Source organism: Excalfactoria chinensis, unplaced genomic scaffold, assembly GCF_039878825.1.
Source record: "Excalfactoria chinensis isolate bCotChi1 unplaced genomic scaffold, bCotChi1.hap2 Scaffold_1048, whole genome shotgun sequence".
Taxonomy (NCBI): Eukaryota; Metazoa; Chordata; class Aves; order Galliformes; family Phasianidae; genus Excalfactoria; species Excalfactoria chinensis.
In genome coordinates this window covers 1-27,471 of record NW_027315601.1, presented here as the reverse complement: position 1 = coordinate 27,471, position 27,471 = coordinate 1, and the positions used below count along the sequence as shown (strand labels likewise).

Here is a 27,471-nt window from a genome sequence, read left to right as displayed (position 1 = left end):
CCTCCACTTCCGCTGACGTCATCACCGAGAGACGCGAGGGAGGTGGTTTTTAAAGGGACCATGACTTCACGAGGGTGAAGTGCTGCAAGGAGAGGGTCTGTACCATGGGGGGGGGGGAGGGGGGGATAATACCCCTATGGGGGGGTCTGGGGGTGTTTAATACCCCTATGGGGGGTCTGGGGGTGGGTATAGGGGAGGGTTAAGGGGGTTAATAGTTAATATGGGGGGGGGGGGGAGGTAAAAGGGGCTGGAGGAGAGCAATGTTAGCCAAGGTGGGGGGGTACATGTGGATATGGGGGGGTGGGAATATGGATGGGGGGGGGGTATTAGCCCTTGGGGGAGGGTGATGAGTGGGTTTGGGTGGTCGGTAGGGTCTATGGGGAGCAATATTGACCGTGGGGGGGGGGGGAGGGAGATGAAATATAAAGGGGGGAGGGCAGCATCAATCGGGGGGGGGGGGGTCGTGGGGCTCAGCACTGTGGGGGGGGGGGCAGGAACCTTCGGGAGGGGGGGGGGAGGGGCATTGACAGCCTCTGGTGGTGGCGAATGGCACCTTATGGGCCCTTTATTCCGCCCCCCCCGCCCCCCCATCCAGTGGCAGTGGGTGACATTGCCGATCCCCAGTGGAACCGATTGGGGGTGTCCTTGAGAAGGACGGGGGGGGGGAGGGGGTGGGCAATGTCCCCTTTGGGTGCTGGGGGGGGAGGGGGTGAGCAGTGTCCCCTTTGGGTGCTGGGGGGGTGGGGGGGCACTGTCCCCTTTGGGTGCTGGGGGGGACAAGGGGGTGTCACTATCCCCTTGGGGTGCTGGGGGGAAAGGGTGGCAAGGTCTCCTTTGGGTGCTGGGGGGGGAAGGGGGGGTGTCACTGTCCCCTTTGGGTGAGGGGGGCGAGGGGGTGGGCACTGTCCTCTTTGGATGCTGGGGGGGGTGGGGGGGGGGTCCCCTTTGGGTGCTGGGGGGTGGGGGGGGGCACTGTCCCCTTTGGGTGCTGGGGGGGGGTGTGACACTGAGTGACATGGGGACATCAGAGGCCTCCGGAGCTGATGTAATGCCTGTGTCAGTTCCTCCCTATGGGGACACAGAAGTCCTCCAGCAGCAGCTTCACTCTGTGCCACCCAGCACCATGGAGACCCCCTTGGGGACCCCCCCTTTGCCACAGCCCGTATCCATCCCAACAACCACCCCTAATTCACCCCATTCACACACACCACCCCCCTGAGTTCCTTTCTATGTCCCTTAAGCTTCATTTCCCACAACAGATTCTATTTTTCCCCCTTTCATTTGGCAGATTTCTGCATGGGAAAAGCCCCACAGAGGAAATGGGGCAGAGCGGGTTGGACCCACAGGAGGAGGCAGAGGTAGGGGCTGTCCCCACCGGCTGACAACCATCACGTCCCCAACCCTGAGGCTCAGCCTCTTGTCCCCACAGGATGCGTCCCTGATAAGCAGCCTGTCTGAGCTCTTTGCTGAGGATCAGCTCTCAACCAGCACGGTGAGTTCCCCCTTGAAGGGCACAGAGTTGTCCCCTGTGCCATTAGGGACAGTGTCCCCAAGCGCAGCCCCATAAAGGGGGATGTATATGGATGTATAGACGTTCCCTTTGGTCTCATAGTGTCAGTTCTTGATGGTGCTGAGCCAATTAAGGTGTTGGAGTTGCTGTAATGGACACAGCCCTGAGGATCCCTATGGGCACACAGAGCTGTCTTCGTGCCCTGCTGGGGGGGCACCAACATGTCACCACGTCATTGTGGCCAATGTCCCCAAGGCGCAGCCAAAGGGGACACCAACTTGTCCCTGTGTTTCAAGGGATGCAAGTTTTAACCCCCCTACAGCTTTGGGGGATGCTGTGATGCTGCTGAGCACCATTGAGGGGCTCTTAACCCCAAAAGGGCCACCGTCCCTCCAATATGGCAGTGCCACATTGCAATGAAGGGACATGGGGGGACCTCGTTCTTCTCCCTCCCCAGGTGCTGTGGGCGATGCTCAGCCTCGGCTTCACCATCCTCGTTGCCATTGGCATCGTGCTGCTGCTCCGACGGCTGCGCCTGAAGGGTGAGTGACACCAAGGGGGGGGGGGGTGACATAGAGGGACACTCTGGTGCCAAACCGTGCCTCAGTTTCCCCCCCATGACACCAAGGGGGGAAAGTTGACATAGAGAGACACTGCGATACCAACCTGTGCCTCAGTTTCCCCCTATGGAGGATATGGGGGGGGGGGGGGAAGCTGGGCCAAGTGAGTGTCACATAGAGGTGACACAGAGGGTGGCGAGTGGGGTGACAGCGTTGTTTCCTCCCCACCTTCCAGAGGTGCCAGCACAGGAGACCCCCAAATATCGCTTCCGAAAGAGGGACAAGATGCTGTTCTATGGGCGCAAGATCATGAGGAAGGTGATGCTGGGGGGGGTGGCATCTCCCTCTTGTCACCATTATGGGGGGGGGTGACACTCCTTGATGTCACCACAACTCAAACTGGCGTCTCGTTGTCCCCCATCAGGTCTCCCAATCCACTTCTTCCCTGGTGGACACCACCATCTCCAGCACCTCTCGGCCGCGGATGAAGAAGAAGCTTAAAATGCTCAACATTGCCAAGAAGTGAAGTGTCTCTGGGTTGGGGATGATGGTGACGGTAGAGACCCGTGTCACCTCACTGTCACCTCACTGTCACCTTATTGTCCCCTCAGGTTCCTGCGTATCCAGAAGGAGCTGCCCACGTTGCAGCTAAAGGAGCCCCCACCGTCAGTGCTGGAAGCTGACCTGACTGAATTCGACGTGGCCAATTCTCACCTCCCATCCGAGGTTCTTTACATGCTTAAAAACGTCCGGTCAGTCTCATAACATTCACTTTCTATCCCCGCTGTTCCCCATCCTCAAAGCTGGTTTTGTGCTCTGCTGTTGCTATAGGGGTGGCATTTTGGTGCCCGTCAGCATCGTGTCACCTTGCTGTCCCCATCCCTTGTAGGGTGTTGGGACACTTTGAGAAGCCGCTGTTCCTGGAGCTCTGCAAGCACATGGTTTTCCAGCAGTGTCAACAAGGGGATTATGTGTTCCGACCCGGTCAGCCCGATACCAGCATCTACGTGTTGCAAGATGGCAAACTGGAGCTGCTCCTCACCGAGCCGGTGAGGGGATGGGGTCAGGATGGGGACAGGGATGGGATCAGGATGGGGACAGGGATGGGATCAGGATGGGGACAGGGATGGGGTCAGGATGGGGACAGGGATGGGATCGGGATGGGGACAGGAATGGGATCGGGATGGGGACAGGGATGGGATCAGGATGGGGACGAGGATGGGATCGGGATGGAGACAGGAATGGGGTCAGGATGGGGACAGGGATGGGATCGGGATGGGGACAGGGATGGGATCAGGATGGGGACAGGGATGGGATCAGGATGGGGACAGGGATGGGATGGGGGCACCATGGAAATGGGGCTGTGAAGGACGGAGGGATTTGTGCTGTGCAGGATGGAAAGGAGACAGTGATGAAAGAGGTGTTCCCTGGAGACAGCGTGCACAGCCTGCTCAGCATCCTCGACGTCATCACGGTACCGGAGCCGCAGCTGTTCCCTGACCGTCCCCAAACTGTCCCCAACAATTGTGGTGGTCCCCACTAAAACTGATGGTGGCTGTCCACAAGAATCCTAAGCTTGATCATGGCCATCACCAAGGCTGTCCAAACCCAACCATGCCCATCCCCAGAACCAAACCCATCCATGGCCATCCCCAAACCTTTCAAACCCAACCATAGCCATCCCCAAGTCCCTCCAAACCCAACCACGGTGATCCCCAAAGCTCTCCAAACCCAACCATGGCCATCCCCTAACCCAAACCCAACCACAGCCCATCCCCAGAGCTCTCCAAACCCAACCATGGCCATCCCCAAACCCAACCATGGCCATCCCAAACCCTTCCAAACCCAACCATGGCCATCCCCATACCCTTCCAATTCCAACCATGGCCTTCTCCAAACCCAACCATGGCCATCCCAAACCCTTCCAAACCCAACCACAACCATCTCTAAACCCTTCCAAACCCAACCATGGCAATCCCCAAACCCTTCCAATCCCAACCATGGCCTTCTCTAAACCCAACCATGGCCATCCCAAACCCTTCCAAACCCAACCATGGCCATCCCCATACCCTTCCAATTCCAACCATGGCCTTCTCCAAACCCAACCATGGCCATCCCAAACCCTTCCAAACCCAACCACAACCATCTCTAAACCCTTCCAAACCCAACCATGGCCATCCCCAAACCCTTCCAATCCCAACCATGGCCTTTTCTAAACCCAACCTTTGCCATCTCTAAACCCTTCCAAACCCAACCATGGCCATCCCCATACCCTTCCAATTCCAACCATGGCCATCTCCGAATGCAACCGCAACCATCCCCAGGCCCCTCCCAAAACCCAACCACTGCCATCCCTTAAACCAAAACCAACCACAGCCATCCCACAACCCAACCACGACCATTCCCAAACCTCACCACCCTGATCCTTTGTCCCCAATCCCAGCCAGAAATCACTCCTACTAGAACAGCAATGACACTTCCACCATTGCTGTCCCTTAGGGTCACCAGCGACCGTACCGGACGGTGTGTGCAAGGGCAGCAGAGGATTCGACTGTCCTTCGTTTACCAGTTGAAGCCTTTTCAGCTGTCTTTGAGAAATACCCCGAGAGCCTCGTGCGGGTGGTGCAGGTGAGCCCGACTCTATTGGGGGCATCGTTGGGGTCGATCAGGGGGACAATGACACCTCCTCAATCCCTGCAGATCATCATGGTGCGCCTGCAGCGCGTCACCTTCCTGGCGCTGCACAATTACCTGGGGCTGACGAATGAGCTTTTCAGCCACGTAAGCACAGAGGGGGGAGGCTGAGAAATAGGAATCCTCCATCATAAGGGGCAAAAGAGTCCGAGCTCCACTCTCTCCTTGTCCCTGTGCAGGAGATGCAGCCGCTACGGCTCTTCCCTCAGCCCAGCCACGCCACCCGCACCAGCCCTGTCCGCCATGGCAAACGGGGTCTTGGCGCTGCTGAGGAGGGCAGGGAGAGACCAACAGAGCTCAGTAAGGTTCTGGACCCCTCCCCTGGTCCCCAGCCTACAGCAGGAGGGGGCTCACAACTGTCTGTCCCTGCAGTTGAGCCACTGAAAGCTGGAGGTCTGGATAGCCCTGCGCCGCCGCCGCTGAGCCGCTGCATCTCCATGCCGGTGGATATCTCGGGTGGGTGGGGGCTTGGAGGAAAGAGGGGGGTCTCTTAGGCTTGGGCATCACCCCCCCAGGGTACCGTGTCACCTGCAGAGGGCTGTGCATCCTCCCTTGGGTCACACATCCCCCAGTGGGGCCACGCACCCTCCATAGGGTCATACATCTCCACGTGGAGCCATGCACCCTCCATAGGGCCATACATCCCCCCATGGGGCCATACACCCTCCATAGGGTCATACATCCCCCCATGGGGTTATGCACCCTCCATAGGGTCATACATCTCCACATGGAGCCATGCACCCTCCATAGGGCCATACATCCCCCCATGGGACCATACACCCTCCATAGGGTCATACATCTCCACATGGAGCCATGCACCCTCCATAGGGCCATACATCCCCCCATGGGGCTATGCATCCTCCATAGGGTCATACATCCCTCCAAGGGGTTGTGCATCCCTCTTTGGGGCTGTCCATCCTCTATAGGGTTGTGCGTTCCCCCGTGGAGTTTTCCATCCTCCATGGGGTTGTGCATCCCCTCTGGGTCATACATCCCCCACTTCCTCAGCCCCATGCATGCCTCCCCCTGGTTCTCCCTACCCCATGTTTGCTCACCTTGTGCTGCTGGTGACCACCCTGTCCCCTCTCTGGTGGGACACAGGCATCCAGAAGGGTCCCCGTTCTGACTTTGACATGGCCTACGAGCGCGGCCGCATCTCAGTATCGCTGCAGGAGGACAGCACCAGCCCCTTGGCTGCCTTCTCTCGGGTAGGATCGGGTCTCCCCCCACATCCTCCTTCCATCCATATCCACCCCAACACCAAACAAACACCGGAGCCGTCCCTTGTCCTCTTCAGTCCATCTCACATGAACCCAAGGAACGCAAGTCGGTGACGGTGGAGGAGCAGCCCTCAAGTGTCTACAGGTACAGCTGTGAGGATGAGGCTGCCGTGGCGGATTGTCCCTTTGAGCCCTACCAGGGCCGCCAAACCAGCGCCATCTTTGAGGCTGCCAAGCAAGAGTTGGTCAAGCTGATGAAGGTGGAGGTGAGGTCCCCAATGGAGGCAGTGCAGGGAGAGGTCCTGGGGCCTCGGGGTGGTTAGGGGTCACCTCATGGTGCTCCCCAGTCTCTTGTGGTGTTTCTGTAGCCCCATGGTGGTCCCCATTGTCTTGTGGGCCCCATTGTCCTATGGTAGCCTTCTATGGCTTTTTCATGGCCACCATCACCTTGTAGTGGCCCCCTATGGCTTTATCATGGCCCCCATCATCTCGTCGTAGCCCTCTATGACTTTTTCATGGGCCCTATCACCTCACAGTAGCCCTGTATGGCTTTTTCCTGGCCCCCATCGCTTTGTAGTGGCCCCCTATGGCTTTTCATGGGCCCCATCACCTCCTGGTAGTTCTCTATGGCTTTTTCATGGCCCCCATCACCTCATGGTGGCCCCCTGTAGATGTTCATGACCCCATCACCTCATGGTGGCCTCACATGGATATTTCGTGGTCCCAGTCATCTCGTGGTGCCCCTCTGTGGCTTTTTTCATGGCCCCCATCACCTTGTGTGACACCCTTTTTTCCCCCAGAACCCTTCTCTGCTCAACAACCGCGTCTTGCTTCATCATGCCAAAGCTGGGACGGTTATTGCCCGTCAAGGGGACCAAGTAGGTCTGGGTTTTTGGGGGGAATAGTGCAGTGTCTTGCTCCCCCCTACCCTGTGTTTCTATGGGGTGCTGCTCCTCCTACCTCTGCCCCTATGAGTCCTGGTGATGGAGAGTCATTCTGGCAGGACGTGAGCCTCCACTTTGTGCTGTGGGGCTGCCTACACGTCTACCAGAGGATGATTGACAAGGCCGAGGATGTCTGCCTCTTCCTGACGCAGCCCGGTGAGATGGTGGGGCAGCTGGCCGTGCTCACTGGTGAGCCCCTCATCTTCACCATCAAGGCCAACCGTGACTGCACCTTCCTCAAGATCTCCAAGTCAGACTTCTATGAGTGAGTCCCAACGCCAACAAAGGGTGGACGCAGCTCAGCACCTACGTTGGCACTTCCTTGTGGAGGGGGTGAGGGGGTCACCACCGTGTCCCTCAGCTGCTGTTGGTCTGTAGGATCATGAGGGAGCAACCCAGCGTGGTGCTGAGCGTTGCCCACACCGTGGTCACCCGCATGTCACCCTTTGTGCGCCAGATGGACTTTGCCATCGATTGGATGGCGGTGGAAGCAGGCCGGGCTCTCTATAGGTGGGTGACCCACACTTTTGTGGCTCAACGAGAACCCAACCTTAGAGCTGACGTCCTCCATGGTGTCCCCAGGCAGGGTGACAAGTCAGACTGCACCTACATCGCGCTCAACGGGCGGCTCCGCTCCGTCATCCAGAAGGGCAGCGGCAAAAAGGAGCTGATTGGGGAGTACGGCCGCGGGGACCTAATTGGTGTGGTGAGAACCTTGCTGGGACAGGGCTGGGGTGCCACGTCTTGGTGTTACATCTCATCTGTGTGTGTTACCATCATCTCCAGGTGGAAGCTCTTACACGGCAACCCCGTGCCACCACGGTGCACGCGGTCCGGGATACGGAGCTGGCCAAGCTGCCCGAAGGTACCTTGAACAACATCAAGCGTCGGTATCCTCAGGTACAGCCAAAATCTTGCCTTGATTTAGGGGGGAAATTGGGTTATGCTGGGAGTTCCCAACTGTATCCCCACTGTTGGGATGGGTTAATGGGATGGATCCATTCTGAACCCAAAACTGAGAAGGGTTGAGCCATGTAATCGCCCTCGGTGAAGCCGTGATGCCTCACCAAGCTCAGAAATGATGTTTTAGAGGTCGGGGTGATACTGTTGGCTGGGGTATTTAAGGGACTGCAGTGTGAAGGTGGTAACAGGATGGCCGTGATGACAACGGTGGCCGTGGGGTGGAGGTTATGATGGTTCTGCATTGTGGTGGTGGCAGCAATGACTGTGGTTTGGTGGCATCCATGGCTTGATCCTGCTGAAAGCTGGAGACCTGCTGTGGTGGTGATGCCTGTCCCAGGGTCTGTACATCCTTCTTGGGGAAGGAGCACATCTGGCATCCCAACTAATGGCTCTGATGCTCATTCATTCCATCTTGAAGAATTAAAGTAGTGATTAAGGCTGGTTGGGAGAGAAAGGCTGGTAACCTTTGGGGATGTTCTCCCCAAGGATCCCCAAGGTAGTCATGACAGCACCCAAAAACACACACAGGGTGCTCTCCTGGTCTTGCTCCGTGGTGCTGACGTGTCTCTGCCCCAGGAAGCTGTCCTGATGGCTGTCCCTGCTGTTGTCCCACAGGTTGTCACCCGTCTCATTCACCTCCTGAGCCAAAAGATCTTGGGAAACCTCCAGCAGCTCCGCGGCCCTTTTGCAGGTGAGTCCCAAAAGGAGGATGGACAACGAGGACAAGTTGTTGAGGGGGTCCCTTTCTCTGAGGCATCACGCTGCTGCATCTTCTCTTCTTGCAGGCTCTGGTTTGGGCATGGCCTCCAGCTCGGAGCCCACCAACCCCACCAGTAACCTGTCAACAGTGGCGGTGCTGCCGGTGTGTGACGACGTGCCCATGGCTGCCTTCACCTTGGAGCTCAAGCATGCGCTGAATGCCATTGGTGAGCGCTGGCGTGGTGGTGGCCACAACACTGCGGTGGCCCCGTGAGATGCCAATGGTTGTGGTCTTGTGGTGACTCAGAACCCCAAGGCATTATGGTGACAGCCACGTCTTGGTGGTGGTGACCGGAATCCTAATGGCTTGGTAGTGAACACACAGTAATGAGGATGGCTTGGAGTGGTGATGGTTACCGTGTGGTGTTGTGGTGGCCATGTGGTGGCGTTGACCATGGCTCGGTGGTGACTGGAATGGCATGGCCATAAAGCAGTGGTGGACCATGGCTTGGTGGTGATCAGAGACGATGGCAACCATGTCAGGCTGGTGACTAAAGCCCCATGGTGTTGAGGTGGCCACACAAAAACAGTGGCAACTACGGTTTGGTGGTGATCACAACCACGTGTGGGTTGACCACAGCCACGGTCAGACCATATCCCCACCTCTCCCAGGTCCCACGCTGCTCCTCACCAGTGACATCATCCGTGCCCGACTTGGCTCCTCAGCACTGGACAGGTAACCCCCATCAGAAGGGGCATCAGCGGTGCCCCAGTGCCGTGCCATCTTTCTCCTCCATCCCATTAGCATCCATGAGTACCGCCTGTCGGGTTGGTTGGCCCAACAAGAAGACATCCATCGCATCGTGCTCTACCAAACTGACTGCACTCTGACGCCTTGGACCGTGCGTTGCATCCGGCAGGCAGACTGCATCCTCATTGTTGGGTTGGGTGACCAGGAGCCAGCGCTAGGAGAGGTGAGGGGGGTTGTGCTGAGGTGGGTATGTAGGTGCAACTCAGTGCCAAATGGGGTGGACGTGGCAGGGGCAGCTCAACTCCAAATGGGGTGGGCGTGATGTGGGCAACCCAGTGCTGTGTGGGTAATGTGGATGAATAACCCAGCACCAAAGGAGTGGACGTGGCCTAGACAACCCAGTGCCAGATGGGGTGGATGTTATGTGGTAACCCAATGCCAAATGGGGTGGACATGGCAGGAATAACCCAACGCCAAATAGGGTGGACCTGATGTGGCAACCCAGTGCCAAATGGGGTGGTCATGGTAGGACCAACCCAGTGCCAAATGGGTGGCCATGGCAGGAACAACCCAATGCCAATTGTGGTGGATGTGGCAACCCAATGCCAAATGGGATGGACATGATGTGGAAACCCAAAGCCAAATGGGTGACCATGGCAGGACCTACCCAATCCCAAACGGGGTGGCCATGGCAGGAACAACGTAATGCTAAATGGGGTGGACATGGCAGGAACAACCCAAAGCCAAATGGGGTGGATGTGATATGGCAACCCAATGCCAAATGGGTTGTCCATGGCAGGAAGAACTTAATGCCAAATGGGGTGGCCATGGCACGGATAACCCAATGCCGTATGGGGTGGATGTGATGCCGACAACCCAATACCAAACAGCTGGTATTATCCACAGCTGGAGCAGATGCTGGAGAACACAGCAGTGCGTGCATTGAAGCAGTTGGTCCTCCTGCACCGTGAGGATGGTCCCAGCCCATCACGCACCGTCGAGTGGCTCAACATGCGGAGCTGGTGCTCGGGCCACCTGCACATCAAGTGTCCGCGTCGCGTCTTCTCCCGACGCAGCCCCACCAAGCTGGTAGGTGTCACCATGGTGTGTCCCCAACCCAGGTGTCCCCATGGCTCTGCTGTCATCACCACCAGTTGTTCTCTGTCCCCACAGCGAGAGATGTATGAGAAGGTGTTCGCCAAGAGCGCCGATCGGCACAGCGACTTCTCCCGCTTGGCGCGGGTGCTCACTGGCAACACCATCGCCCTCGTGTTGGGTGGCGGCGGAGCCAGGTGGGTGCACCCTATGGGTGATCCCATATGGGATGATGGACGATCCCCTATGGGAGGATGGGTGATCCCGTATGGAAGGATGGGCAATCCTGTATGGGAGGATGAATGATCCCATGTGGGAGGACGGGTGATCCCCATATGGGAGGATGGCTGATCCAGTATGGGAAGATGGGTGATCCCATATGGGAGGATGGACAATCCCCTATGGAAGGGTGGGTGATCCCGTATGGGAGGATGGGTGAACCCAGTTGGGTTGAATGACCGGTGATGCTGGTGACCGCTCTCATCCCTCTTTCTTTTTCTTGCCCCATCTCCTCCCCCAGGGGCTGCTCCCACATTGGGGTGATCAAGGCGATGGAGGAGGCGGGGATCCCCATTGACATGGTTGGTGGCACCTCCATCGGGTCCTTCATCGGCGCGCTGTACGCTGAGGAGCGCAGCGCTGTGCGCACCAAGCAGCGGGCACGCGAGTGGGCCAAGGTTGGTGCCATCCCCCACGGGCAGCATCTGCGGTTACTCAGGGTGTTTCTAAAGCACTTCCTTCTTCTTTTTCTTCCTCTTTTTCTTCTTCCTCTTTCGCTTCTTTTTTTTCCCTTTCTTCTTCTTCTGCTCTCCTTCCTTCTCCTTCTTCCTCCTTCTTTTGCCTCTTCTTCCTCCTGCTCCTCCTGCTCTCCTTCCTCCTCCTCTTTATCTTCTCCTTCCTTCCTTCTCCTCCTTCTCCACTTTTCTCCTCTTCCTCCCGTTCCTCTCCTTCTCCTCTTTCCTCTTCTCCTTCCTCTCCTCTTCCTCCCATTACTCTCCTCCTCTTTCCTTCTCTCCTTTTCCTCCACTTCCTCATCTTCCTTCCTCCTCTCCTGCCTCCTTCTAATCTTCCTTCTTCCTCCTCCTCCTCCTCTTCCTCCCCCTCCAGTGCATGAATTCGGTGTTCGCGACCGTCCTGGACCTCACCTACCCCATCACCTCCATGTTTTCGGGCTCAGCCTTCAACGCCAGCATCAACAAAGTTTTCCAGGACAAGCAGATCGAGGTGGGCTGTACCCCAATGTGGGGGTCCCAAGCTGTCTTCCCCCTCATTGTACCGCCATTGTCCTCACAGTGTCACCCACCTCCTCTTGTCCCCCCACAGGACCTTTGGCTTCCCTACTTCAACGTCACAACAGACATCACGGCCTCAGCCATGCGGGTGCACACGGATGGTAAGAGCCCCCCCCCCCCCGCATAGGGGATGCTCTGTGACACCACCAGATCTCCTCACTGGCACCCCAAAAACGTTGTCACTGTCACCCAGATAGTGCTGGTGTCCCGCTGCTGGTGACCAGCAAAGCTCAGCTCCATACCGGAGCCTGGCCATTTCCTACGTCCCAGGTGGGGACAAGGACAGAACTGGGATGCAGAGCTGCAACCCAGCCCAGTGTGCACATCTCCTCTAACACCTCTGCTCACCACTAACCCCAGTAACCCTCACTCACAGCATGGGGGTGTGGGGCTGTCCTGTTGGGGACGCTGCGGGGGTGGTTGGTGGTGAAGGGAACGTGATGGTGAGGACAATATGGTGGTGGTGACGGAGCTGTCATGATGGTGGTGGCGATGGGGACATCATGATGGGGACGTCATGATGGGGACAACAGAGTGGCGGTGGTGGGGACATCATGATGGGGACACGATGCTGATGGTGGTGGTGGGGTCCATGCGGTGGCAGTGATGGGGGCAATGCAGTGGTGGTGATGGGGACATCATGATGAGGGGAACCATGTGGTGATGGTGGTGGGGACCGTGTGCTGGTGGTGATGGGGACAATGCAGTGGCTGCCCTTCATCCTTGCCTGGTGCCAGAGCTCACCTGGGACATTGAGCCGTCCATGGGGCGAACGCGGTGGCTTGTAGGCAGCATGGCTCTCTCCCCACCCTCTAACACCAACTAATCCCCGCTCACCACCCCTAATCCTTCCCCAGCCCAGCCTGTCCCTACCACGACTCCCTCCTGGTGTTGCAATCACATCTACCTGCCCACAAAGAAGCTTTGTGCCCATCCCATCCCATCCCCCCCCCCCATGCCCATGACCGTTCCTCTCCCTCTGGCAGGCAGTCTTTGGCGTTACATCCGAGCCAGTGCCTCCTATACCCCCTACCTGCCTCCGCTCTGCGACCCCAAGGACAGCCACTGCCTCGTGGACGGCTGCTATGTTAACAATGTCCCAGGTCAGCATTTCCCTCTCCGGGGCCTCCGGCTCCCCTTCAGAAACGCTCCTTTCTTTTGTTTTATTTTTTGTTTATCCTCAAGAAAACAACCCCCCCATCCCTCCAAAAAAAAACCCCAAACCACAAACAAACCCCACAACCCAAAACAAATCACACGTATCCCATTCCAGGTGGAGCTTTGCAAACGGCCCCTCTGCCACCCATGGGTGCCCGCTGGACCCCCGTGGGGTGCAGACATCCCTGGGCAAGGGCAGGGGTGAGGGGCAGCCCCCTGGGGGGCTGAGGCAGGCGCAGGGCGAGCCGTGCTCACTGCATTTGTTCCCCGCCGGCGCAGGCTCGCTCTGGCGGTACGTGCGAGCCAGCATGACCCTATCTGGGTACCTGCCACCCCTCTGCGACCCCAAGGACGGCAACTTGCTGATGGACGGGGGTTACATCAACAACCTGCCAGGCAAGTAGCATCCCAACGCCCTCACCGGGTCCGGTCCCGGTGGTGAGCAGTTGGGTTGGGGCCATATTGGCCACCACGGGATGGGGCTTAAGTGCTCTTCAAGCTACCATTGAGGCTGGATTTGGGCTATCCGGCTCGGTTTTGAGTTGCCCGTTGGTTTCTTCAGTGTTGGTTGCCCTCTTGGGGCATCTTCATCCTCATTCCTGCACAAAAGGCATCCATCCATCTTGCGTTGGCTTTTGGTCACCGGGTCCAGCCTCAGTGGCGGGCAGTTGGGTTGGAACCATGCAGCCATCACGGGATGGGGCTCTGATGCTCTTTAAGGCAACACTGAGGCTGGATTTGGGCTGTCCCATCTAGTTTTGACTTGCCTGTTCGTGTCTTCAGTGTTGGGTGCCCTCTTGGGGCATCTTCATCCTCATTCCTGTGCCAAAGGCGTCCATCCATCTTGCACTGGGCCTTGTTGGCCTCTGCTTCCAAGGATATCTTCATGTTTATGGCACGCAGGGTGCAGCCCTTCATCTTGCATCTTCTCTTAGCGATGGGTGTCCTCTCATCATCCTTCATGCACAAAAAACACCCCTCCATGTTGTGTCATCACTTGGTGTCCTTGGCACTGGGTGCTCTCCCGCACTCCTTCCCCACTTCCATCCAACTTCAATCCTCCTCTCCTGATGTCTTTGGCACCGTGTGCCTTCCCAGGCCATCTCCATCCTCTTGCATGTGCCAGCCAACTCCCTCCATCCTGCATCATCTCAGGGTGTCCATAGAACTGGGTGCCCTCTATGGGCATCTGTGTCCTCCAAGTGACAAGACACGGCCATCTATTTTCCGAACACCTCTTGGGTGTCTTCAGCACCAGATCCCCTTCATGCCATGCGTGGCATTGCCCACCACCTCATGGTGTTTTTGACACCACATGTCCTCCCCAGGACATCTCCATCCTCCATTTGCCACCTCCCTCTGTCCTACGTCATCTGCTGGGTGCCCTCCTGGGTCACCTTTGTGCTCCTGAATGACGTTTCTTGGTGTCTTTGGCACCAAGTGCTCTTCTGGAACATCTCCATCCTCCTTCGCATGCAAGCCAGCTTCTTCCCCACTCCCTCTTGATGTCCTCAGCTCCCATCATGTCCCATGGGGCACCTCCATCCTCCTCCCTGTTCAACCCATCCCCATCCACCTTGAATCATCTCCTGGTGTCCTCAGCACCGGATTATCTTCATGGGGTTCCTCCACGTTTACAGACACCGCAGCTTGCCTGCATCCTTCCATCACCCCTACAAGTGCATCGCTGCTCTGCTCCCCACCAGCACGTTGTGCCCTCAGATCCAATACCTGTGGGACATTGCTTGTCCCCCTCCTCTCACTGGTCCCAGCATGACTTTGCTGTCCGGCCCATAGTTGGGAATGGTCCTTTGCCCTTCTACTCCTCTTGAGGTGTCTCATGGGGGGGGGAACCGTGGAGCTGCCCACCTATCTTCTTCCTTCCCCACCCCACAGCTGACATCGCCCGCAACATGGGTGCCAAGACGGTGATTGCCATCGACGTGGGAAGCCAGGATGAGACGGACCTGTGCAACTATGGGGACAGCTTGTCGGGCTGGTGGCTGCTCTGGAAACGCCTCAACCCATGGGCTGAAAAAGTCAAGGTGAAGGAGGAAAGGAAGGTGGGGACACCCACGGGGCCAGCAGAGGGTGCTGAGCACCCCACGTTCCTTGCAGGTGCCGGATATGGCAGAGATCCAGTCGAGGTTGGCGTATGTATCGTGTGTGAGGCAGTTGGAGGTGGTGAAGTCCAGCTCGTACTGTGAGTACATCCGTCCCCCCATCGACCGCTTCAAGACGATGGATTTCGGCAAGTTCGATGAGATCTATGTGAGTCAGGGGCTGAGGAGGAGGCTGGAGGGGTGGCTTTGGACCATCAATGGGGTGTCCCACGTCAGGGGTTGGTTGGTGGGTTCTTCAGCCATCGCTTGGGGACGTCCTGGTCATTAACGGGGCTCCTGGCTGCTAATGGGGTGCCCAGATATGAATTGAGGTGTCCCGGCCACTTGTTGAGCACCCAAGTCATTAATCCTGTGTCCTGGTCGTCATGTTTCATCAACCAGCAATGAGTTAGGTGTCCCAACCACCATTTAGTGTTTGGGCCCAGGAGTTATGGTGCCCAGCTCATTGGGTTGGGTGCCCCAGCCATTAACGAGGTGCACCAGGCTGTCATTTGGGGTGTCCTGGCCATTTTTTGTGTTCCCCAGCCCCTCTTAGCCTTCACTTGGGTACCCTAGCCATCATCTGTGTGCTCTATCAACGTAGTGACTCAACTATCATCTAGGCTTGTCCAGACCATCATTTGCAGCATCCTGGCCATCATTTGATGTGCTTGGGTCACCTTTCATGGTCCCCACCTCATCATTTAAGGTTTCCTGACCATTGGGTGCCCCAGGCAAATCCGGGCGCTCTTTACCGTTGGTTGGAATGTCATTGCCACGAGTTGGGGTGCCACAGCCAATCATCTGAGTGCTTGGGCCATCCTTTGAGCCATCCAAAGCCATCGTTGGGTGTATCCAAGCCACCAATGGGCTGTGACCATTCTCCCCACCATCCCCATGGTAGGATGTGGGCTACCAGCACGGCAAGGTGGTCTTTGATGGCTGGAGTCGGGGTGACATCATTGAGAACATGGTGAAGGACCGACGCTCGGCCGACTTCTATGAGAGCAAACGCATGGACGTGAGTAGGGTGGCAATAAGGTCTGTAGGCAACAAGGGGCTGCATGGGGACCCGCCCCAGGGCACCCATCCCCTTACCCCCCTTGGGCCACACCACTCCTCTCCATCTCATCCCTTCCTTCTTCCATTTATCCCCTCCCTTGTCACCCCTGAACAACTCTTGTCCCTCTTCGCCCCCTTCCACCCCATCACCCATCTCACGTCCCCCATCCTCACCCCGTCTCCCATTTAGGGGTTCAATCTCACAGACCCCCGTTCCCATGTTCCCCCCCTTTAAACCCCAATAGGTGCTCACGTACCCCAGCGCTGGTTTCACAGACCTGGCAGAGATCATCTCCCGTATTGAGCCCGCCAAACCCTACCCATCAGATGGATACGCCGACGGTGAGCACCCATCTCATAGGGTGAGGCTGGGGGCTGTATCAAGACCCTAAAACCCTCTTCTATTTCCCCCTCCCTCCTGTTCCCCTTAGAGGAGTCTGACTACCTCACTGAGTATGAGGACGAAGGGCCGGAGCTGTCACGGGGTGAGGAAGAAGCCTTCGCCCCAACTGAATGGCCCGGAACCAGCGTGACAGAGGCTGTGAGTGTCCATGGCCACAGAGACCCTCCTAAATGGGGTGACCCCAGGTTTAGGGCTCCTAATGGTGACCCTTACCCCATACATGGGGGTTCATGGGGTAATTCCTGTCCCCGGGTTGTGGGGAATCACTGAAATGGGGTGTCCTGGGGGTTCCCCATCCCAGAATCGCCATCCTCATGTCCCCCATCCCAGTGCCACCATCCTGGTGTCCCCATCCTGGCATCCCCATCCCAGATTCCCTGTCTTTAATATGTCCTCACATCCCCATCTTGGTATCCGTGCTCCAGTGTACCCATCTTGATGTCCCCATCCCAATGACCCCATCCCAATGACCCCATCCCGATGTCCCCATCCCAGTGTCCCCATCCCGATGACCCCATCCCAATGTCCTCATCCCAGTGTCCTCATCCCGGTGTCCCCATCCCAATGTTCCCATCCCAGTGTTCCCATCCCAATGTCCCCATCCCAAAGTCCCCATCCCAGTGTCCTCATCCCAATGTCCCCATCCCGGTGTCTCCATCCCAGTGTCCCCATCCCAATGACCCCATCCCAGAGTACCCATCCCAATTACCCCATCCCGATGTCCCCATCCCAATGTCCCCATCCTAGTGCCCCCATCCCAATGTCCCCATCCCAAAGTCCCCATCCCAATGTCCCCATCCTAATGTCCTCATCCCAATGTCCCCATCCCAATGTCCCCATCCCAGTGCCCCCATCCCAGTGCCCCCATCCCAGTGTCCCCATCCCAAAGTCCCCATCCCAGTGCCCCCATCCCAATGTTCCCATCCCAATGACTCCATTCCAATGTCCTCATCCCAATGACCCCATCCCAGTGTCCCCATCCCAATGACCCCATCCCGATGTCCCCATCCTACCATCCTTACTCCCATTCCAGAACCCCAATTCCAGTATCCTTATCCTACTATCCCCAACCCAGAACGCCCCCTCTCTCCCCCAGGAGGAAGAGCAGACCCTACGGCAGCGTCTCAGCTCAACTCAACCCTCTTCTGCGTCCCCAACCTGAACCTGGAAGGCACTGCAGGACCCCAGCAGCCCCCAGCACTACCTCCGCACCCCGGGGCTCCCCCCAACCCTTCTTTATGGCTGCTTCCCCAACCAGGGCTCAGCTCCCACCTCACCCAGGACTGTCCCCATCGTTGTCCCCAAGTGATGGGGACACAGGGTGGGGTGGGGGGGCTCCAGGGACCCTCCTTTTTTCCCCTTCATCCTATACTGTTGCACTGGCCCAAATCCATCCCTCCCACCTTCCGAGGACTGGTCTGGTTACTATAGGGCCGACCTGGTTGGTGGTGGGGAGGAACCAACTGCTGTATAATATTGGTTCGTTTGGTTGTTTTGGTTTTTAATTATATTGTTATTTAAAAACGAACCCGGCCTTGTTTGTCCAGAGAGGAAAGGAGGGAGGGGGGGGGAGGGGGATTGGTGACATGGGGGACAGCTGGAACCACTATGGGACAGCCACTACTACTATAGGACAGCTGGCACCACTATGAGACAGCTGCCACCAATATAGGACAGCTGGCACCACTATAGGGCAGCCACCACTATTATGGGACAGCTGACAGCACTATGGAACAGCTGGCAGCCCTATAGGGCAGCCAGCACCAATATGGGAAAGCTGGCACCACTATAGGGCAGCCAGCACCACTATGGGACAGCTGGCACCAATATAGGACAGCTGGCACCACTATAGGGCAGCCAGCATCACTATGGGACAGCTGGCACCACTATGGGACAACTGGCACTGCTATAGGGCAGCCAGCACCACTATGGGACAGCCACCAGTGCCATGGGACTGCTAGCACCAATATGGGAAAGCTGGCACCACTATAGGGCAGCAGCCAGCATCACTATGGGACACAGAGCAGCCACAAGACACCCATCGCCCCATTGGACACCCATCACCCCACATGACACCCATCACCCTACATGACACCCATCACCCCATAGGACGCCCATCACCCTACCTGACACCCATCGCCCTACATGACACCCATCGCCCCACAGGACACCCATCACCCCACATGACACACATTGCCCTACATGACACCCATCACCCTACATGACACCCATCGCCCTACATGACACCCATCACCCCATAGGACACCCATCACCCCACAGGACACCCATCACCCTACATGACACCCATCACCCTACATGACACCCATCGCCCTACATGACACCCATCACCCCATAGGACACCCATCACCCTACATGACACCCATCACCCTACATGACACCCATCACCCTACATGACACCCATCGCCCTACATGACACCCATCACCCCTTAGGACACCCATCACCCCCCACCCCCACTGCGGTGCCCCCATAGCCGGGTGCTGTGGCCGAGGCTGCCGGATGCTGATAGCACCCAGCTCTTCCTGCACAGCCCAGCAGGGTGTCCTGCCCCCCTCCCCCATTACCCCCATATCCCACCACCAAGGACCCCCCTTCTGTCACCCTGGGACCCCCAGCTGCACTGTGGGTGCTGGGGGGGATGCAGTGGCCAATGGGGACACAGCCTGGGCACGGTGGGAGGAGGGGGAGGGGGGAGATATCCTATGGATTCCCCTATGGAAACCAATATGGGTGTCCCCCCTATGGATACCAATATGGGTGTCCCCCCCCCATTCACCCTAAACTCCTTCCTCTCCCCATATCACCCTGCACTCATGGGTGCAGCCTCCAGCACCCATCAGCCCATCCTTGGAGGGGGGGGGTGCAGGGGGGGCCCTTTAAAGCCCATCCTATGGGGGGACACATCCTGTCCCCCCCCCCCCCCCCTCCCCCTTTATCAACGAGGACAGACATAGGGACAGCTCATTGGGGACAATGTATGGCAACATAGAGGCTGGGAAGGAATGGGGGACAGGACCCTGTGGGGATAAAGGTAGGGGGCAACACCAAAGGGGGGGGGTTACTAAGGTGGGGGGGGGGAGGGGGCTACTAAGGTGGGGGGGGGGGAGGGGGTTACTAAGGTAGTGGGGGGAGGGAGGGGGTTACAAAGGTGTGTGGGGGAGGGGGTTACTAAGATGGGGGGAGGGGTAGGGGGACTGTGGGTCCTCCCTCCCCCCATTTCCATCCCCCCGGTGCCCACCTGTGCCCAATGAGGGGTCCTCAACACAGTGTCATCATTGGGGGGGGGCACCAGAGACCCCCCCCCAGTGCCCATAGAAGACCCCATGGGGCAGATTGTTCCACCTCCAGTGCCCAATAGGGGTGTGTGGGGGGGGGTCCCAACCTGGTGGGGAACACCTCATTATGGTGCTAGGGGTTTTTGGGGGGGGGGGGGGGGAGGAAGAGGGGATTCCCCCCCATAAGTGTTGTCCCCTCTACAGCCTGCAGTGACCTGTACCCTATGGAGGAGAACCCCTATGAGCCTCTGGACCCCCCCATCACCCAGAAGCAGCCACCTGACCCCCCCCCAGGTATGGTGTGTGTGTGTGTGGGGGGGGGTCCCATAAGGACAAGGCAACCAAACTTGGGGTCCTACCTCTCCATTGGGGACCCATTGTCACCTCCCGCAGTGTCCCCAGGGAGGCAGAGCTGCCCCCAGGACAGGTTGGTGACGGTGGGCGCCGTGGTCTTGGGGGTCTCGGTGCTGCTCAATGTGTTCCTCTTATCCTTTGGGACAAGGCAGAGTGAGTATGGGGTCTGTGGGGCACAACAGTGGGGTCAGGGAATGACTTGGGGTAGAGTTAAGGTGCTGGGGGGGGGGTTCCTTTGGGGGCTCCCCAATAGTGGGATATGATACTGGGGGGGATCTCCATAGGGGTACCCTCACTTTAGGGGATGTTGATCCAATGCTGGGGGCACAATTGGGGTCCTGGGAGGTCTCCATGGGGCTATAGGGGCTGTTGGGGTCGAGTAAAGGTGATGGGGTAGTGGGGGAGATGGGGGGGGGAGGCTTCTGTGGGGGTTCTCCAGCCCTATGGGGTGATGCTGGGACAGGGTTTGGGTACTGTGGGTCCCCATAGAGGCTCCCCTACTTTGGGGGGCAACAATGGGGCAGGGTTGGGGTGCTGAGGGCCCCCCTCCCCCTTAATAAATACGGTTGGGGGGGGGGTCTCCATAGGGGTCTATCCCACTTTAGGGGCTCCCCTACTTTAGGGGGTGGTGTTGGGGGGGGGGTTCTATGGGGTCTATCTCACTTTAGGATGACGGGGGTGCAGTTGGGGTGATGGGGAGGGGGCTTTGAGGGGGGGTTCCATGGGGTCTCCCCCACTTTAGGATGCTGGGGGTGCATTTAGGGGTGATGGGGGGGGGGTGTTCTATGGGGTCTCCCCCACTTTAGGTTATGATGTTGGGGGTGCAGTTGGGGTGATGGGGAGGGATGTCCGGGGGGGGGGGGGGGGTTCCATGGGGTCTCCCCCACTTTAGTTTATGATGCAGCTGGGAGGGGGAGGTCCCTCTTTCCCCCCCCCTTGCTTTTAGGGTACCCCTTTCTCTACCCAGTCACAGCACTGAGCACAGCCCTGGATGAAGCAGAGAAGCCACAACCCAACTCCAACATGGGTGCGCTTCCCCCCATCCCCCCCCCCAAAAAAAACATCCCAACTCCCCCCCATCATCCCACTCCGGTTTCACCCCCCCCTTTTCCCTTTAGCCTCCCGTTCCTTCCTGCTCTACAACAAAGCCCACAACATGTGCGTCGAAGCCCGGGGGCAACAGCTGACCGCGACCACCTGCAGACCCCAAAAGGCGGCGCAACGTTTCCAATGGCTCCCAGGGCAACGCTTATGGAACGCCGAGAGGAGGAGCTGCGTCACGGCATCGGCGGGGTTAAATCTGTCCTCGGTGATGCTGCAGCCCTGCAGGGAGGACGGGAAGCTGCAGGGATGGGAATGCGGGGCCGGAGGGCTGCTGGGGCTGGCCGGGAAGAAGCTGTACTTTAATTACGGCAATAACGTCAAGCAGACGGTGATGCTCTACGTCGGGGATCGAGAGTGGAGCCGCTGGGTGGTGTATGGCAGCCAGGAGGAGCTCTGCGCACGGTCGTGTATGGGATGGGCTCGTATAGGGCTGGGATGGGGACCATAGTGATGGGACTGAGAGGGGAGATAGGGATGGGATGGAGCCCATAGTGACAGCACTGATAGGGGAGATAGGGATGGGATGGAGCCTATAGTGACAGCACTGACAGGGGAGATAGGGATGGGATGGGGACCATAATGACAGCACTGATAGGGGAGATAGGGATGGGATGGACCCTATAGTGACAGCACTGATAGGGGAGATAGGGATGGGATGGAGCCTATAATGACAGCACTGATAGGGGAGATAGGGATGGGATGGAGCCCATAATGACAGCACTGATAGGGGAGATAGAGATGGGATGGATCCCATAATGACAGCACTGATGGGGGAGATAGGGATGGGATGGAGCCTATAGTGACAGCACTGATAGGGGAGATAGGGATGGGATGGACCCTATAATGACTGCACTGATAGGGGAGATAGGGATGGGATGGAGCCTATAGTGACAGCACTGATAGGGGAGATAGGGATGGGATGGAGCCTATAATGACTGCACTGATGGGGGAGATAGGGATGGGATGGATCCCATAATGACAGCACTGATGGGGGAGATAGGGATGGGATGGAGCCTATAATGACAGCACTGATAGGGGAGATAGGGATGGGATGGGGACCATAATGACAGCACTGATAGGGGAGATAGGGATGGGATGGAGCCTATAATGACAGCACTGATAGGGGAGATAGGGATGGGATGGACCCTATAATGACCTAAACTCAGGCTGACCCCAAACTCAGACTGATCCCAAACTGCCCCAGACTCAGCCTGACCCCAAAGTCAGCCCTTCAGCCTGACCCCAAACTGCCCCAAACTCAACCCAACCCCAAACTTGGCCCCTCAGCCTGACCCTACCCCTTCTAACCCTAAACCCTAACCCAGACCTAACCCTAAATGATTTAACTCGACCCTAAACTCAGCCTTAACCTTAATTAGACACATCTTAAGCTCCAACCCCAATCCAGCCCAGACCCCAATAAACCTAACCCAGCCCTAATCCTAAATATATACGACTGACACTCATCCTAACTCAGCTCTAACAGCGGTGCAGCCCTAACCCTAAATAAACCCCAGCAGGGCACTGACCTCAATCCAGTCACAATGCTAAAGATACGGGGCTTCATCTTACCCTAATTCAACCCCAAACTCCAACCCTAAACCCCCACTGCAGCCCCCAGCTACACAGGACTCAACCCAAACCCCAATGGGGCTGAAGTCCAGTAGAACCCTAAATAGGGTTCCTATAACCTTATAGGACTAAACCTAGTCCTAATCTAGCCCCAAATCCCACTAGCAGACAGGCTGTCCCCATCTGATGGGGTCTCAGGGCTCTATTTGGGGTTAACCCCGTTGTGTTCCCTCCCCAGGTTGCCCCATTTGCCCCAAGGTTGGATTTATTTTGGGGGATCATGTTATTTCTACTCCAAAAAGGCCAACACTTGGATGGTGCACGGGGCTCCTGCTCAGCCCATGGGGCGCAGCTATTGGAGGTGGACGGCCCCAAAGAGAAGGTGACCCCAAACACTGCCCGAATCCTACACAAAAGGCCAGCCCTAATCCAGCACCACAATCCCATCCATGTCTATACCTAACCACTAATCCAGCCCACAATCCCATCCATGTCTATACCTAACCCTAATCCAGCACCACAATCCCATCCGTGTCCTATACTTAACCCTAATCCAGCACCATAATCCCATCCATGTCCTATATCTAACCCTAATCCATCACCATAATCCATCCATGTCCTATACCTAACCCTAAACCATGACCACAATTCCATCCATGTCCTATACCTAACCCTAATCCAGCACCACAATCAATAACACAATCCCATCCATGTCCTATTCCGAACCCTAATCCAGCACCACAATCCCATCCTGATCCTACAACCAACTCTAATCCATGCCCAGAATCCCATCCTACACCCTACCCTAATCCATCACCACAATCCCATCCTTGTCCTATACCTAACCCTAATCCAGCACCATAACCCCATCCATGTCCTATACCTAACCCTAATCCAGTACCACAATCCCATCCGTGTCCTATACTTAACCCTAATCCAGCACCATAATCCCATCCATGTCCTATATCTAACCCTAATCCATCACCATAATCCCATCCATGTCTATACCTAACCCTAAACCATGACCACAATTCCATCCATGTCCTATACCTAACCCTAATCCAGCACCACAATCAATAACCGACAATCCCATCCATGTCCTATTCCGAACCCTAATCCAGCACCACAATCCCATCCTGATCCTACAACCAACTCTAATCCATGCCCAGAATCCCATCCTACACCCTACCCTAATCCATCACCACAATCCCATCCATGTCCTATACCTAACCCTAATCCAGCACCACAATCCCATCCATGTCCTATACCTAACCCTAATCCAGCACCACAATCCCATCCATGTCCTATACCTAACCCTAATCCAGCACCACAATCCCATCCATGTCCTATACCTAACCCTAATCCAGCACCACAATCCCATCCATGTCCTATACCTAACCCTAATCCAGCACCACAATCCCATCCATGTCCTATACCTAACCCTAATCCAGCACCACAATCCCATCCATGTCCTATACCTAATCCTAATCCAGCACCACAATCCCATCCATGTCCTATACCTACCCCTAATCCATCACTATAATCCCATCCATGTCCTATATCTAACCCTAATCCAGCACCACAATCCCATCCATGTCTATAACCCTAATCCAGCACCACAACCCCATCCTTGTCCTATACCTAACCCTAATCCAGCACCACAATACCATCCTACACCCAGCCCTAATCCTCCCATCCACCTGGCAGTGGGATTTGCTGTCCCCTATTGTCCCTGGGGGTCCTTGTAATGGGGTGGGGGGTCTCTGTGTCGCATTGTCACCTTGTCCACCCCCAGGCTCACATCCAGAGCACGCTGAGCAGCTCCTCCTGGCTGGGCATCAGGGACGAAGAGCTGGAAGGGACCTGGAAAAGAGCAAACGGCTCCATCCTAAACCCAGAGCAAAGGTTTGGGGCCTTTGGGGGTGTGATAAGGGTTAATGGGGGAGGCACAGAGGGGTGTGTCACCTCCCCCCCCCACCCCCTTCTGGTTCTATCACAGCTCATGGCAATGGAATGAGCCCAACGGAGGCAAAGGGAGAACTGTGCAGTGGTGAGGATGGATGGGATGTGGTACGACTATCCCTGCAGCAGCCAGATGCACTGGGTGTGCGAGGGGCAGCCCTGGGCATGCGAAGAGAACCCCTAAAGGAGGGGGACACACACACACTTGGATATGGGACCCCCTAAACCCCCCCCCCCCTCAATACATCCCCAATGTACCTTGGCTTGATGCATCCGAATCACGGCGCCGTGGGATGAAGTTCCTCCATCCTGAATATGAGTTCTATTATGGATGTGGATGGGCTCTCCAAACCCTGCTGGGCAATAAATGAGTGTGCAGACTGAGATCCCATTGGGGATGCTTCCATTTGGGGGGGGGAGGTGGGGGAGCAATGAACAACCCCCCCCCCCCTCCCCATATGGAGATGTGACGGGTGACACCACATTGGAACCTTATGCAGGAGATCCCAAATACCCCCAAAGTCCCCCAAATCCCCTCAGAACACCCCAAATCCCCCCTTTCAACCCTCAATAAACCCCACAGACCCCCCCAAACCCTCAAAATCCCCCCAAATCCCGCAATTCCTCCCTTTAAACCCTCAATATACAACCCCAGACCCCTCAAACCCCACTCAGACCCACCAATTCTCCCATTTAAACCCTCAATAAACACCCCCAGACCCCAAAACCCTCCAAAGCCCCCCATAACTCCCCTCAGACCCCACAAATCTCCCCCTTATATCCTCAATATACACCCCCAGACCCCCCAAACCCCCCTCAAATGCCCAATTCCCCCACTTAACCCTCAATATACACCCCCAGACCCCCAAAACCCTCCAAAGCTCCCAAAACCCCCTCATATTCCCCCCTTTAAACCCTCAATATACATCCCCAGACCCCCCAAACCCTACAAATCCCCACAAAATCCCCCAATTCTCCCCCTTAACCCTCTATAAACAACCCCAGACCCCCCAAAACCTCCAAATTCCTCCAACCCTCCCCATATCCCACTTTAAACCCTCAATAAACCCCCCAAACCTTCAAAGACCCCAAAACCCCTCAAAATCCCCCTTATTCCCCCCTTTAAACCTCAATAAACACCCCGAGACCCCCAAAACCCTCCAAATCCCCCCAAATCCCCCATTTAAAACCCTGCATAAACCCTCCCAGACCCCCAAACCCTCCAAAGACCCCAAAACCCACTCAGGCCCCCAAATCCTCCCTTTTAACCCTCAATAAACACCCCGAGACCCCCCAAACCCCCCTCAAACGCCCAATCCCCCCACTTAACTCTCAATATACACCCCCAGACCCCCAAAACCCTCCAAAGCCCCCAAAACCCCCTCATATTCCCCCCTTTAAACCCTCAATATACACCCCCAGACCCCAAAAAATCCTCCAAATCCCACCAAATCCCCCTTTAAACACCCCAAATCCCCCCTTTAAACACTCAATATACACCCCCAGATCCCCAAACCCCCCCAAACCTCCCATATCTCCCCTATTAAACCCTCAATATTACACCCCCAGACCCCCCAAACCCTCCAAAGCCCCCCATAACCCCCCTCAAACCCCCCAAATCCCCCTTTAAAACCATCAATATACACCTCCAGACCCCAAATCCCCACTCAGACCCCCCAAATCCCCCCCTTTCAACCCTCAATAAGCCCCCACAGACCCCAAAACCCTACAAATCCCCCCAAATCCCCCCTTATATCCTCAATATACACCCCCAGACCCCCAAAACCCCCTCAAACCCCCCAATCCCCCCTCTTAACCCTCAATAAACACCCCCAGACCCCCAAAACCCCACTCATACCCCCCAAATCCCCCCTTTGAAACCTCAATATACACCCCAGACCCCCTTTAAACCCTCCAAAGCCCCCCATAACCCCCCTCAAACCCCCCAAATCCCCCCTTTAAAACCATCAATATACACCTCCAGACCCCCAAATCCCCACTCACGCCCCCCAAATCCCCCACTTTCAACCCTCAATAAACCCCTACAGACCCCCCAAACCCTACAAATCCCCCAAATCCCCCCTTATATCCTCAATATACACCCCAGACCCCCAAAACCCCCTCAAACTTCCCATATCCCCCCTATTAAACCCTCAATATACACCCCCCAGACCCCCAAAACCCCTCAAACCCCCCAATCCCCCCTCGTAACCCTCAATAAACACCCCCAGACCCCCAAAACCCCTCCAAATCCCCCAAATCCCCCCTTTAAACACCCCCAGACCCCCAAAACCCTCCAAAGCCCCCCATAACCCCCATCAGACCCCCCAAATCCCCCCTTTAAACCCTCAATATACACCCCCAGATCCCAAAACCCCCCCTCAAACCTTCCATATCCCCCCATTAAACCCTCAATATACACCCCCAGACCCCCTTTCAACCCTCCAAAGACCCCAAAACCCCTCTCAGACCCCCAAATCCCCCCTTTAAACCCTCAATAAACACCCCCAGACCCCCAAAAACCCCCCTTAAACTGCCCAGTCCCCCATTAAACCCTCAATATACACCCCCAGACCCCCAAAACCCTCCAAAGCCCCCCATAGCCCCCCTCAGACCCCCCCAATTTTCCCATTTAAACACTCAATAAACACCCCCAGATACTCTAAACCCCCCTTAAACCCCCCAGTTCCCCCTCTAAACCCTCAATAAACACCCCCAGACCCCCAAAACCA

The 27,471-nt window shown here is 56.7% G+C and overlaps 2 protein-coding genes and 1 long non-coding RNA gene across 10 annotated transcripts; 2 read left to right on the top strand and 1 right to left on the bottom strand.

Moving 5' to 3' along the window:
- The first annotated feature begins 35 nt into the window (after positions 1-35).
- On the top strand, positions 36-17,989 carry LOC140264803 (patatin-like phospholipase domain-containing protein 6). 6 transcript variants are annotated; one of them, XM_072360711.1, is made up of 36 exons: positions 36-95; positions 1,289-1,358; positions 1,430-1,492; positions 1,968-2,052; positions 2,306-2,388; positions 2,495-2,592; positions 2,682-2,822; positions 2,960-3,119; positions 3,464-3,544; positions 4,570-4,698; positions 4,771-4,851; positions 4,944-5,064; positions 5,137-5,220; positions 5,866-5,972; positions 6,062-6,250; positions 6,785-6,862; positions 6,988-7,193; positions 7,307-7,438; positions 7,511-7,634; positions 7,715-7,828; positions 8,507-8,582; positions 8,677-8,817; positions 9,263-9,326; positions 9,396-9,564; positions 10,248-10,430; positions 10,515-10,633; positions 10,957-11,113; positions 11,544-11,660; positions 11,760-11,829; positions 12,715-12,831; positions 14,783-14,931; positions 15,005-15,157; positions 15,893-16,009; positions 16,296-16,392; positions 16,482-16,591; positions 17,550-17,988. In XM_072360711.1, the coding sequence occupies exons 2-36, from the start codon at positions 1,320-1,322 to the stop codon at positions 17,613-17,615; spliced, it is 4,020 nt and encodes a 1,339-aa protein (XP_072216812.1). In that variant the 5' UTR covers positions 36-95; positions 1,289-1,319; the 3' UTR covers positions 17,616-17,988. The 6 variants fall into 6 exon arrangements, with proteins under 6 accessions (XP_072216812.1, XP_072216811.1, XP_072216810.1 ...); XM_072360710.1 differs by having other exon boundaries at positions 4,944-5,220; positions 15,893-16,029; positions 17,550-17,989; XM_072360709.1 differs by having other exon boundaries at positions 4,944-5,220.
- Positions 15,850-25,125, bottom strand: LOC140264805 (uncharacterized). Of its 3 annotated transcripts, none has more exons than XR_011906109.1 (5): positions 24,998-25,125; positions 24,478-24,640; positions 21,299-21,482; positions 20,107-20,267; positions 15,850-15,987 (listed from the first exon to the last, which is right to left on the bottom strand). It is a non-coding gene; the product is annotated as an uncharacterized lncRNA (long non-coding RNA). The 3 variants fall into 3 exon arrangements; XR_011906107.1 differs by having other exon boundaries at positions 21,299-21,424; XR_011906108.1 differs by having other exon boundaries at positions 20,107-20,237; positions 21,299-21,424.
- On the top strand, positions 19,444-24,953 carry LOC140264804 (uncharacterized). The gene is made up of 7 exons (XM_072360715.1): positions 19,444-19,503; positions 19,952-20,041; positions 20,141-20,254; positions 21,069-21,128; positions 21,220-21,612; positions 24,573-24,682; positions 24,777-24,953. The coding sequence occupies exons 1-7, from the start codon at positions 19,446-19,448 to the stop codon at positions 24,792-24,794; spliced, it is 843 nt and encodes a 280-aa protein (XP_072216816.1). The 5' UTR covers positions 19,444-19,445; the 3' UTR covers positions 24,795-24,953.
- Positions 25,126-27,471: the final 2,346 nt, after the last annotated feature.

Bases quoted from the DNA above. Each gene is read 5' to 3' on its own strand.
- LOC140264804 (XM_072360715.1), top strand. From the start codon at position 19,446: ATGTATGGCAACATAGAGGCTGGGAAGGAATGGGGGACAGGACCCTGT. The intron at 20,255-21,068 runs GTGAGTATGGGG...TTCTCTACCCAG, and splicing joins ATCCTTTGGGACAAGGCAGA to TCACAGCACTGAGCACAGCC. The intron at 21,129-21,219 runs GTGCGCTTCCCC...TTTTCCCTTTAG, and splicing joins ACAACCCAACTCCAACATGG to CCTCCCGTTCCTTCCTGCTC.
- LOC140264803 (XM_072360709.1), top strand. From the start codon at position 1,320: ATGGGGCAGAGCGGGTTGGACCCACAGGAGGAGGCAGAG. The intron at 9,327-9,395 runs GTAACCCCCATC...CCATCCCATTAG, and splicing joins GGCTCCTCAGCACTGGACAG to CATCCATGAGTACCGCCTGT. The intron at 16,010-16,295 runs GTGAGTAGGGTG...AAACCCCAATAG, and splicing joins ATGAGAGCAAACGCATGGAC to GTGCTCACGTACCCCAGCGC.